The 13,701-nt window shown below is 45.0% G+C and overlaps 1 protein-coding gene across 3 annotated transcripts in view; it reads right to left on the bottom strand.

Annotated features, from left to right (window-relative positions):
• Nucleotides 1-2,695: 2,695 nt before the first annotated feature.
• RSU1 (Ras suppressor protein 1) overlaps nt 2,696-13,701 on the bottom strand; it is a 98,004-nt gene continuing 86,998 nt past the window's right edge. For all 3 annotated transcript variants that reach the window (XM_066991668.1, XM_066991666.1, XM_066991667.1), the window contains exon 9: nt 2,696-3,156. In XM_066991668.1, coding sequence (XP_066847769.1) covers nt 3,054-3,156 — 103 coding nt within the window. In that variant the 3' untranslated portion in view covers nt 2,696-3,053. The remainder of the gene's footprint in view (nt 3,157-13,701) is intronic.

Here is a 13,701-nt window from a genome sequence, read left to right as displayed (position 1 = left end):
AAGTGTGACCCAGTAAAATGAAACAAGTTGGTTTTAAATATTAAAAAAGCAAGGACTCCAGCGAACAGATACATAACGCCATCAGGCTCGCATTAAAACTGTTGTGTAGCTTGCTCTGAGAAGCTGGCACCTTTTAAAACCACTAAAACATTAGCATGGTACATCCCAGATGAGCTGCTTTTCTTCCCCACTTCTTTTATTCTGCCCCGAACCTCTGAAGAGCAGCACTCCTTCCCCCCCATTTTGTTTTCTGTTTGTAAAGCTTTATACATTTTAGTTTTACGTCGTCTTCTCAGATCATTATCTTATTTTTTCATCTTTCTTTTCAAGAAACTTCTCTTTTCCCCATCTGCCACCATCTTCAGTATAATACTTCTCCCTTTAGGATTTCTTTTATCCTTCTCATCTCTATGCCTTTCACTTAGTCTTCCCCAGACCCTTCATTCTTGCTTTTGCTTGTCAAAACTGCATTTCTTCATCCTTCATGGGGGAAGAAGTGGGAAGGTTGGGTGTTTTGTTTTTCTTCTTGTGAAAACCCAGGAACGCTCCAATCGATACCTCAGAAGCACCGCAGAGGAGACTTTGCACGATCCTTTCCACATTTTCAAAATCTGCAACAGCAGCTAATGGATGTCTGACTAATCCTTCCTTCAACATCAGCAGCTTATTTAAAGCGGCGTTACAGCTTCCCACAAATAACACTGCCAGGCCTTCCCAAAGCTTTTATTTTTATGTCAGAGCCCCGACTCCATGCTCTGACACCCTTGTAGCCACTTAGCAGCTCCTCTCTTTAACCCCCAAGGAGGTGCTGGAGGCAGCCTGGGGTACCTCACGGCCATGGCTAATTCTAGCACGGCCATGGCTAATTCTAGCCCCATTCCCATTCCAGCCGAAGGAGCCAGAAGGCAGCACCCAGGCAGACGCAGGGGGATGCCAGCACAGCACCAGCTCCGGGTGAGGTGGCCCTGCTGTCACCCAGGGCTCAGCTGCACCTGCGCCGAGCCCTGCCCTCGGCCATGGTCCTCTGCCCAAGCACAGGTGGCACGCTCAGGGACATGAAGCGAGCACACGTACAACCTCTTCCAGCCTGAAAGCAGGGATCCAGACATAGCTGCAGGCAGCTGCCAGGCCAGCCCTGCGGCCACTGCCACCCCCAAGGGCACAGTGTCAGGAAAGGATGCTGGAGGAAGGGTCTAGAGCCACTCTGTCCCTTCCCAATAGGTGTGCCTTTGCTATTTATTTTGTTCCAAAAGGAATTTGCAATAGGAGTTTTGGGATCTTCTGACATTTCACTGACATTTCTTCAAGGCTTTTTGTAGCCCGAGTGTTATTGTCACTAGAGACCCTCATGTTTTAATGCCTACGTCTAGACTGAATTGTGTGCGTTCTAGCAGCTGGCCGGTTCTGGTTGCAAATGGGTAACGTGCACCCAACCCAGCACCTCAACGGGCCTGTTGCAGTTGGAACTGTTCCCCCAGACAGATCACTTACGAGGTTTGGAAAATCCTCTGCAGAGTTTGCAATAGATAAAATTGACTGTTCCTGACAAGTCTATCATTTTCACCACTTTCCATCTGCCTATCAAGACTGCCTCATTATTCTGAAGTACCAAAGACCACTCAAAATGTGTTTAAAGCTTTAAGCCAACTTCCTATCCCTGCTTGCCAATTCAAAAAATCTGTTGCAAAATATATGTCAATACATTTATTCCCAAACTAAGGCAACCATTTATTACTTAAACGCTGGGGTAATCCTAAACACGATCAAGAGGCTGGTGGTGATAAGAGTCTTTAGGTATAAGACGGCTTTTATAGAATGTGTCATTTCTATCACGAGATATTTAATATCTTTTCATCTTTTATTTAATACAACAGCAGTCTGGGCATGTTTCCTGGCTTGCTGGCTGGATGGCACCAGAAACTCAGCAATGGGTTGTGCTGCTCAGGTATGAAATCCATGAAAGGAGCAGGAAGGTCCCAACTCAGCCTATCTCGTTATGAATACCTGTTCTTGCTCCTTGAGTTTCTTGGTTAACTTTTGCTCTTGCAAGACTAAAACTGTTTGGAAATCCCTGTCTGTATTATTGTTTTTTCCTCCCACTGATAAGACCTGAAGCTACTTCAGATGTTAAACAATTTGTTGTTTAATCACTTCACAAATGCGGATTCTGAGCTTGGTTGTGGTGCGGGCTTTGTACAGATAAATATAGCACCTGTGGCATTTTCAACAGCCATTTCGAACACCTCTTCAATACAAGCATTTTCATGGCAGAGATTAAATACATTATTTGGGTTTTCTGCTTAAAAAAAATCACTTTAAAAAAGTGGCAGAAATACCATTTTCTTCAAATGAGAAAGCTCTCTCTCCCCAAATTGAGGCTGGCAATTGGCAGCTCTTTGCACAGATATATTTTTTTTTCCTTTCCTCTCTCCCCTCCCCTACTCTCTGATTTCAAAATAGCCTTCAAAGCAAAAAAGCAGGACACAGCAATGTAAAAGAGAAACAGAAACTGATTAAAATTTTTCACTCTTGAGCAGAATGCTTTACATTTTAACCAACTTGTATCAGACAAAATGCTACCACATTCCTACAAAAGAAATTAACACATTGCAGGAAACCGGATGCTTATGTTCCTCAAGAATATCACCATTCAGAAGTCCTACCAAAGAAATAAAAACACAAGACAAATAGAGGCTTTTATTAAAATCATATGTAATAATATATGAACTTTATTATTGTGTAAGTGCAAAAAACCTGATATTAATAGGATGTGATACACGTGAACAGAGGACATTAATGTACATATAAATAGAAAAGCTAAAATGTGTTTGACAGTGATACATTAAATGGCTACATAAATGTGACCATAATTAGGAGAGCGTGTAATTCTGTATTCCTTCAGCAGAATCTTCTAAAGCAGCACACATAGTGAATTGCCTTTACCTCTAGTCTCTGCTTCCTTACAATATAAGTTATAGGAAATGTGTTGGAATACTATAGGCACATGCAAAAGAGATATAAAAGATATAAAAACAAAGGCACAAGCTGGGGACTTATTTGTTCTTGGCTGCCAGAGGCTTACGACTGATCTTCTTTGACTTGTCATTGTTCTTCTTTGGAGGTTCAGGGTTTGCCTGCATGTGTCTGCCATAAAGACTGTAAGGAAATAAGAGAAAGAATATTTGTGATACAACCATTAAATATAGGCTTTTAATCTGCAGCATGTTAAACAACACATCTGGTTACTAGAAATAAAAAAAAGTGGAAGGTCATTACATTTATTTTGTCTCAACACACTCATTTTTCTATCAAATCTCATGCTGCAGTCCACGTTACTGATTTTTTGTGACTTAGAGTAACACTGTGAAGAGCAGGCCTTTGGAGCAGTGAAGGAGCAATCAGTTTTGCCTTCAGAAACTAGCAACCTTTACTCTGCAGTTTGGGAATCAAGGCTCAGAGGGCTGTGAGGATGCGTATTCGAGTCGACAATGACAAAAATTGGGTTGAGCTGGAGAGATAGAGTGCCCACTTAGAGCAAAGTGAGCATCATCCCTAACTAGAAAACCCAAGGGCTTGATAATGTGACAGAGAGCAATGGTGTCACAGCCTTCTTCGCTGCTCACAGATGATTGATAGTACTGGGACAGCTACCAACACATCACTGCCACATTAGTAAGTACCACTGATTAAATGTTGACAAAGTATCCTACAATTAAGACAGCTAGCATTCACAGCAACACTAAACAGACTACATGGCTGAGAGGATCTTGCTAAATATCACACAGTAATTAATAGATAATTTATGAGTAATCCTGATTAAACTAAATTAAAAATGTACCAAAAATAAACACAGCTCAAACTTAACTTCCCATATCGACACAGAGTGATTTTTGAAGATGTACTTTGCAGGGGTGTCAGTGTATCTAAAGGGAACGGAGCTGAGCTTTGTTTCTGCTCATTCAGCTGTATAAACACCAGCGATGTTGACACAAATACTGAAACCCCTCTGAAAGGTGTCCCCCCGCTAATGCTTTAGCTTCATGCTGGTGGGCGTCCGCTCTGATCCCACGCTATTGCCAATACGGTTGGACATGGACGTCTAAAACCTGACAGGAATTTTGCTACTGAAAAGGTAACAGTGCTGCTCCCCTGTGTCACTGCCCCTCCCTGTGTCACTGCCCCTCCACCTTTTGGTTGAATTTCTCAAGAAACACAACAGGCCTAGGGGCTTTGGGCTGAGCAACTCTTCCCAGAACTGCCTTTGGACGTGCAGAAGCACGGGTCAGTCAGCGCTGTCGCCATAGAAGCTGGGCCCCGCCATTTCAGGTGCCTGTGGCACCCCAGAGGCCCCAGCTCCCCTCAGGGGGCGAGCTGCCCTGGTTCATCGCACACTGTCGCGTGCACTCAGCCCTGCTGAAGTCCACGTGTAGAGCTCACACGTCAGTCCAGCCCTTGTGGCAAACAAGGACCAGCTACAGATCCTTTCACCGCTTTTGCTTAGTCACGTCAGGACTGGGTTAGTTTCTCATGAATTGTTCCTGCTTGTCCAGAGAGCGTGACCTGACACACAGCTCTGCCATGGCTACCAGCCTGAGTGGGCGTCTCGGAGATAAAGCGACCCTTCACTTAAAGCCACCTCTTCAACTTTGCAGGCTGAAACTCACCTCAGCAGCAGAGAACTGGCCTTGCTTCTCAGACATGACCTGGCATAGGCCTTGGTCAACTGTACGCAAGAGACATTGAACAAGGATCCAAACAGAGGTACCTTGAGTCACCATGTATACAACAGCACGGCTCTGGAGGGGCTATTTATGGCAGATACAGAGAGATTTTAGCTAAGACATACTGAAGCTGGGAGGTTAAACCTTCCACCTGCCCTCGGCTTTATTATTTCGCAGCACCTGGAGGATACTTCAGCCCTGGGTTTGCTGGATTGCAAAATGGGATTAGAGCTTCTCCTAGAGCACCGAGGAGAAGTAGCACTTATTTTCACCTCCTCAGCAACTGCGCCTTTACATCGTGCTGCTAAGCGGGCTGCTGTCAAGGTGTACTCTACCCAAAACAGCCCCGTGCAAAGAAAATGCAACTGCAAACTAAGGCACGGTTTCACCTTACCAAAATGTTATGTGTGCCATCATCTACCGTCAACGAGAAATTTCCTGACAAATGCAGAGAGAGCCCTGAATGTCTGTGGTAACTGCGTGCTGACTGTTAGCTCCAACACATGTATTTTCATTTTCATAAGATATACAGACCCAACAGCAGAGGCTATATTTCATCCCAGTACAGCACATGTACTAACCAAATGTCCATCCTAAATACCTGTCCCATTTTGGAAGACATTAAGTGAGATGAGAGAGAGAAGATATGGAAGGGGATGTTTTGGTATGAGGAAATACTATCATTGTTGGAAAGCACAGAAATATTTTCACTGTCATTCAAGGAGACTGTCTCTTCAAAAACTGATCCAGGCTAGAAAGAGTCAGGGGACAAGAAGCATCTTTTTCTCAATGATAAGCGGCGCAGCATTTGAGCCACTGTCAGCAATAATTTCCTAACTCTGAGAAGCCAGCAATAGAAAAGTGGAAATAGATGCTGCTCTACTCTGTGAACACCAAGAGTTAGTTAAATAATAAATTAACATTCAAGTTGTTTTTTGGCTCTGGAGAAATAATCACAGAATCATTAAGGTTGGAAGAGACATCCAAGATCATCTGGTCCAAGCATTTCCCTACCACCAATGTCACCCACTAAACCATGTTACACCGGAGTGGAATGTGAGTTTTTTCCTATAAAAAAAAAGTCCCCACTTGGGACTTTAAGCACTGAATTAACAGAGAATCCACTCATCCATTGTATCTGAGCACACACACAGAAACATTTCTATGTCTTCAGCATACTACTGCCTACAGCTTCCTGTTAGTGCCAACCCAGAGAGGACTAGAATGGCTTTGGTGTTTTTCACTGTATTATATGCCCCTTTTTTGGTTAAGGCTCCACTTTTTTGCTTTGTAAATGTCATATGAATTTCCCACTCAGTCAACGCTTTTGGCATTCACTGACTCTCATTTTCTGCTTTCTCAGTGCAAATTTTAAAGCTTGTGGACTGGCAGAGCTCTGATTTAGTGAACTACTGAAAAGGGAGGGTGTGGTGGGACTTCTACTGACTACATGCATCTTTTGAAGTGTAAGAACTGAATATTGGCAATTTTGAATCAACTGTGGAGTGCTGGCAAATCTACTTGGGCAATGTCTTTTGACTGGGAAATGAGGTCCAGCAGCCACTGCATGTGTTAAGTGGTAAAAATCCCAATATACCTGTAAATAGTTCTGGTAGCAGTTTTTCTTTGATATTTGCTCCTTTACAATATTCAGTGCTGTTGGTGCTTTGGCAATTTCCTCCCTGTCACCACGCAAATACTACGTTCGTAGCAGTAGATCTGTGTGAGCTGCAGAAATCTGCAGCACTTTTACGTTCTTTTGCCGTATTCTCATGTCCAACCAATTCTATGGGCACGGGCACCAAAACTTCATCCAGAAGAGTACTTATTGGGTTTGAAATAAACCAATCAAACATATCTACTTAGGTTTCTCTGGCAAAATTTCAAGTAAGTTTCAGCTGCACGTTGCTGTCTCAGCTGAAGATAAATGCATTACAATCTATCACAGTAGTCTGCTACGCAAAGAGCAAGGATCAGACGTATTTAGATTATATAAGCCTTCACAGACAGGGACTCTCTCTCTTGTGTTTGCACACATCAAATACAAGGAGACATATGGTGTCACAACAACATTTAAATACAATAATGACTGTGATAATGCCTCTGGGACAGAATTTGCCTTCTGTTACACGAGGGAAAAGAGAATTCCGGATTTTCAATGAACTTCTGGTACAATGACAGACACTACTTTTATAGCTCCCGTGGAAAAAAAAATACAACAGAAAAACAACAACAAAAACAACCAGCCCTAATTGAACTGATCCACATGGAGAAGCAACTACCCGAATTGCACAAGAAGCTAAAACCCTTTGGCTATAACAGACGTGGAGTTCACACAAACAGTCCTTAATGACTTCGATACCTACTGGAAGGATGCAGCCGCGGAAAGCACAGCTTGTAAGTCACCATCTGTCAGCCAAGCTGTAGTGGCTGGGTGCATGCTCCTGCTCTGCCATCACCGTGAAGTCAAACACGTTGGGCTGAGGCACTCGCACGCTGTCCTTGGCACCGTGGGTCAGCTTAAAACATGCCCGCAGACAGCCTCGCTGCTCAGCTGGTGGGTGGCAATTTACTGCGTGGTGGAACCTTGACATAGCTGCTTGCATGGCAAGACCCTCGGCAAGGGCAGATGGCCTCGATAAACAGGGACAGCAATACTAAGATTAATTGTTCTTACTGTTTTAAGGCAGATTTGTGAGGTAAGTGCTGATAATACATACACGGCAGGCGCCTTCACGCCTGGTATTTGGACCATGACGGGTTCATGGTATAGCTCCAGGCGGAACACTACGCAACCTCTCAGCCCAAAGCCTGGGCTGAGGAGTAAAATCCAGACTGCAAATAAATACTTGAGATACTTGCAGTCTGCAGCAAGTCAGAAGCTAGTCATCATAATCACAGCTCACAAACCGCCGACCCTTTGTAGACTTAGCAGCTACAGCACTGCATGCAGCCTTCTCATTATGTTGAAGTGAAAGGCGAGGTGAAATGCAAGACAGAAAATGCAGAAAAAACTCAAAGAGATATTTCCAGTTGCTTTCTTTCCTTGTATATATTTTTCAAAGCGAACATTTCTCATGAACATAAATGTTTCTTTGCATGCAAATATAAACACAAACAAATTCTCCCTGCATTTTCTATCTGCCCCACTGGAAGTAACAAATGAGAGCACTATGGCTGCTGCAGCAAAACTAACAATATCAAGTGAGAAAGATGCTCATTAAACTTCATCATTCTGTCGACTTTAATGATGCTTTTACTTAATAAAAATTCCCTGAGCAGTTGCAAGGATATTAGGCAAGGTCTTTGGTTATGTATCAAGGGTCTAAGCTGTCACTAGCAAGCATGCAGTTCAGGAGGGGCATTCCCAAGGGGAGAGAGTGAATACAGCTTTCTTGTAATAAATTCAGAGAGAATCAATAACCACAGACTGCCACATTACTTAAACACTTAGGAAAGTAGGTGATCCTTCTAAATTAAACTACAAATTGCTAAATGTTGCAATTTACAGTATAAGCCCAGGCATGAAGCCTTGCAGCTTGAAAGTATACAAAAAATCTTGCTACCAAAATCTCTGAATTTAAAATTCCCAAAGTTGAAAAAGCGTCATTTTCAAAAATCCCCCTCAGCACAATTTTCTCCAATTTTTCTCTCTTGCACAACGTGACACTCACTAGCTGAAGGCTACATACTCCCACAGATGAAAAGAGTGAACTCGTGTGAACTAGTGAACTGGTGTAATGTGTCGCATGCACACTGTTTTTTTCTTGAGTTTAAGCATTTTGAAATAGGATTTCAAGAACTAGCCATAAAAATACATTGCTCCCTCTGTCTATAATAGACATACGGTGTGAGCATGCAGAATAAAAAGGACAGGCATAGACAGATATGATCCTGGAGAGATATTGTCTTCAGATATCTGAGAAACATACATGAGAGATCCCAGTGCTGCTCAATTTTTCAAAATCAGGCTTTTTTTTCAGCCATGGGCATTTCCAGTGACCTCCAGAGAACAGAACCCAAGCTCACGTGCTGAACCAAGAGAGGGGAAAGAATAAACCAGCAATGATACCATCGGAGACCAAAGTCTGAAAGAAGTATTGTCAGGCTGACACATGCTGCTTAGCTTGCATTAGTTTTAACTCTCAAGCACTTACTGCAAGATGCCTTTGCCCAGGCAGTTTTTGCAGGGCTTATTGCTCCTTTGGTACATCCGCTGTGTGACTGAGCCTGGCCTTTCCTCCTGTGGGAGCTGCTGACACGTTACCTTCTCCAGCCACGTGTTCTCCCAGGAGGGAGACAGATACAGGGGTTTAATTTGCCAGTGACGTGCCCACGAGAGAAAACAGGTTTGTGTCTGTGTGAAACTTACTTTGCAAGTATTGTATTATTTTGGTAGCTTACCAATAACTTATTTTTATTCTGTGATGTAAGTCAAATGATTTATATTAAGAGAAACATTACATGGGTAAGTGATACAAATATCTGGTTTCCTTGCACACTCGGATGGCAAGCTGCAGCTTCAGGATTCTTAATAAGGAAGCACAGACACGAGTGACTCATTTTATTCAGCTAATTTTTTGCCCCTTGTTTGCGAGTGCTCTGAGAGCAGATGGCAATAGTGTCAGAGATGTTCATCATCTGAAGCTCTCTGCAAACTTCTTCATAAAAAATCGGATTTTGCCTGTCATCTGCTTGTGTACCAGCTTTTTCTTCATACTCAGAAATTCAGGCAGTGCTATTGAACTGGTGCTGGTGCTTCCCCTTGCCTGCTGCTGGGTGAGCGCCTGGGCTACCCAGCCAGCAGTTCCTAACACACTGTAAAACTGGGCCAGCATTCCCAGGTCTGGAATGCTTTGTCTTCCTACACTCCCCACTCTCACTCAGGTACCCCTAATATTTTAAACTGCCTCAAACCTCGGCACCCCACAGCCCCAAGACACTCCTCTGTGATACTGTCCTGCTCCCTCCACCTGCCCAAATAATTGTTATGACCCAAAGTTTCTGCAAAGGTGGAGCTGGCACCACCTTCCCCAGCGCCCCTGCATGTTGCCTTTCAAAGAGATTTTGTGCGCCAGCAGGCAGAGCACTGGAGCTCTCTAGGGTCTTCCTCTGCTACCTTCACACAGAGACACTCCGCAGGTACCTGGCCACCCCAGCACAGGCTATTCCGTCCTGTCCAGCACCCAAACTCTTCAGGCAGGGGAAGCACGGTCTTGCTCACGATGCTGCCACGCCGCCATCCGCCTTCTCTTGGCTTTGGCCACACACGTGTGGAGAAGGGAACGTGGTCAGAGGAAGCAGCCCGAGCCACGCCGCTTGGCTGTTGCCCACCACACGTACCCACACGTTCCAGCTCTTAATCCCGCTCCCCTCCCACTCCTCGTCCATGTCGGCAAACACAGCACGCTAACGGGGCTGCCAGAGCAAGATCTTTGAGAAGGGGAAGAGAAAGTGTGCCAGAAGTGTGCTGGATTTTCTGGGGTCCACCCCAAATTATTCACATTAAATATCTGAAAGGGGGCATACTTCTCCTGGTATAAGAATCATGGCACTAAGGCATAAGCTAAAACATAGGCCCCATTCAAACAGCCCCGTTTAGCTCTTGTTTGTGGCTAGTTTCATTTTTTGGAGGATGATTCAGAAAAGGAGAGGATTCAGGATGAGCGGAGAGCCAGGTGCCCAAGCCCATGTTGTACTCAGTAGAGACCTTGCTAATACAACCAGCAGGGCTGAGAGCTTTCCAGCTGACCAAACACAAGGGTCTGCTGTGCAGTGCTCAGTTGCTACATGCTGTTACAGATTTCCACTGTCTACGGTGGACAGTGGGCAGCCAGCTGACACGCAGACGCTCACATTTAGGTATTTTAAAATGCTAGATGAAGTCCGCCCAGAGAAACCACTCCCTCTCTTTTCCCACTTTGCACACACTCACAAGCTGTTAGCTGCGTTACTTTAGAGACTCGGCTGAGTCACACAGTCCAACATTGACTTACTGCGAATTCCTGCCTAAAAACACTCCAAATCTCAATAAGCAAAAAAGTACTCAGCCAAAACTGTCCGGGGGCTCACTGTCTCCGTGACTGTGAAGAACGTGCCCACCCATCCCGTGTGTCCCTCACCAGCCAGACCTGCCGTCCTTCCACTTGACCATTCATCCCACAGGGCAACCTTCTGCCAGATCCCTCAACCCCAATCTCTCCCCTTTACGCTTGCTGTGCCTGAAGAAGAGAAATGGTCTCTACTTGTCATGTTTCTGATGCTCCTTCCCTACAGGTTACTGTCAGAGACAGACCCTGACGGACCTCTGGCCTGAGCTGAGGAGCTCCCTGCCGTGCCCCTCACAACAGCACCTCCAGTCCCACCGTGACCACTCGGCAGCCCGAACTGCAGCTGTAGAGGGAACACACTCCAGTCAGTCATATAAGGAGACAAATCAGGTGAGAAAGACGTGTGGGGAGATTTGAGCTGAAGTAATTATGATTTATAAACATCTGCTCTCCCATAGGGCTGGCAGTTGCAGATGATCTTAATTCTGCCAGACACCAGCTCTTACAATGGTTAATTTAATCCCGACTTCCTTGAACTCCTGCATGTTAAGAACTTTTTTTTTTTTTCCAAAAGGAATTCCAAGTATGTGTTAGGCATTTCTTTAATTAATATACAGTAATAAAAGAAAGCCTTCTCCTTATATTCTCTGAGGCCAGCAGCCTTTTGAAATGAGTACTTTAAATGAGAGGCTTGTTACAGGAGCACAGCTGGAAGCTCATAGAAATCTTTCAAAAAATATCTGTTTTAAAGGAAAATGTACAGGCCAAGATTTGCAAAACTGGATAATGACTTTGCACATCCAACTTGAAAGACCTTACAGGAACTGTGACTTTCGGCAGAGAGATTTTTTTCGAAAGCACGTGGATCACGGGCATCTGTCTTCTGAAAACTGGACCTACCTAACACCCAGCGTGCTGAGCAATGAGTATCTCAGCCTCCACACAAAGCCACAGAGGCATACAAAAGGGTCCTCACGGACCCAGGCCACACATGCAAAGAGAAGCATGTACTTCTGTTTGCACCTTTAAAAAAAAAAAGATAAACACAAAGATTTCATTTACAGACTCTATTAAGTCGATAAAACAGAACAAAACAAACAAAAAACCACCTAGCCCAGAAGAATGAATTGGCAGCCTGAAGAAACCAAGGAGGGACACGCGGGAGGGAAGGGATGCCATTCAGAGGGACCTGGACAGGCCTGAGAGGTGGGCCTGTGAGAACCTCATGAGGTTCAACAAGGCCAAGTGCAGGGTCCTGCACCTGACCTGGTGCAATCCCAAGCACAAATACAGGCTGGGTGGAGAATGGGTTGAGAGCAGCCCTGAAGAGAAGGACCTGGGGGTGTTGGTAGATGAGAAGCTCACCATGATCCGGCAACATGCACTTGAAGCCCACAAAGCCAACCACAGCCTGGGCTGCATCAGAAGCAGCGTGGCCAGCAGGGCGAGGGAGGGGATTCTGCCCCTCTGCTCTGCTCTTGTGAGACGCCACCAGGAGTGCTGCGTTCAGCTCTGGGGCCCCAGCACAGGGAGGACATGGAGCTGATAAAGTGAGTCCAGAAGTGGACCACGAGGATGATCAGGGGGCTGGAGCACCTCTCCTGTGAGATCTTATAGTGGCCTTCCAGTACCTAAAGGGGGCCTTATAGGAAAGCTGGGGAGGGACTCATTGTCCAGGAGTGTAGCGATAGAAAGGTGGAATGGTTTTAAACTAAAAAACGTTAGGTTTAGATTAGGTTTTAGGAAGAAATTCTTCACTCAGAGGGTGGTGAGGCACTGGCACAGGCTGCCCAGAGAAGCTGTGGATGCCCCATCCCTGGAGGTGTTCAAGGCCAGGCTGGATGGGGCTTTGGGCAACCTGGTGTGGTGGGAGGTGTCCCTGCCCATGGCAGGGGGTTGGGACTGGGTGGTCTTTAAGGTCCCTTCCAATCCAAACCATTCTAAGATTCTATGAAGGGAAAAATAATTTGTTTCTGCACGTGGATAAGGTCCTATCACACTCAGTTACATAGAATTTCTCACCAGGGATTCACATCTTTAAATACATCTGTGAGGGCTGATCTACTTCTCACACTCCCTTTCAGATGGATCAGTGAGCAGCTCAGCCTACACGTGCAGACCACTCCCTGGATCCACCCCAGGCGTGGAGAAACTGCACAGGTCAGAGCCCAACCCCATGGCTGAGAATTCCCACTGGCCTCAATGGAAAATTTTCCCCGATGTTTTCATTTCACAGATCAAGTGGCCCTTTCTCACTTACCTACGACCAGAAAAAAAAACAATTTAGTGCCAGAAAAAGCCATCAGCTGCAAACCCTGAGGCCCAAAACACCCACGAGAACAAATGATACCCTCCATCTGATGAATTAAAAGGAACTAAGAGCTGCAGAATCTGCGTGAGCAGGATCAGCTTCCTTGGCAAAAGCCAAGACAGGTGGCTACAGAGTAAAACGCATCAACAAGAAGGAAAAAGACTATTCATGTGAGAAATAAGTGCGCTCTGTTTACTGAAGTCATGTGTATCACCACTACCCTTACCTTTACGTCTTTGTAACACCATGCACATGTAGTAGATAAACCAGATTTGCTCCTTTTCACCAAACTATGTTGCTGGGTCTATATTCGTGGCCACCTGCCTGCTTGCAAATTAACCCCTGAGAAGCAGTGAACGGGGTGCAGAAAACACACCGGCCTGCAGCACAGTCAGCTTCCGTGAGCCAACCCAAGGCGGTCTTCTTCACTCCGTTATTTTAATGCTGTTGTCCACACGGCATCCTCTGGGCTTAAGGAAAGCAGTGCTCATTTTCCTTTTTGACTGCTACGCCAAGGGACTTGCTGCTCAGTTATATCTCCTTATATAATCTTTATTATTGATTTACTACATGCATTTTGCTGTGCATCTCATTAACATTAAAAAAAAGGAAAACAGGG

The sequence above is a fragment of the Anser cygnoides genome, chromosome 2, assembly GCF_040182565.1.
Source record: "Anser cygnoides isolate HZ-2024a breed goose chromosome 2, Taihu_goose_T2T_genome, whole genome shotgun sequence".
Lineage (NCBI taxonomy): Eukaryota > Metazoa > Chordata > Aves > Anseriformes > Anatidae > Anser > Anser cygnoides.
The sequence above is the reverse complement of the archived record's forward strand: the minus strand, read 5'-3'. Positions and strand labels throughout refer to the sequence as shown.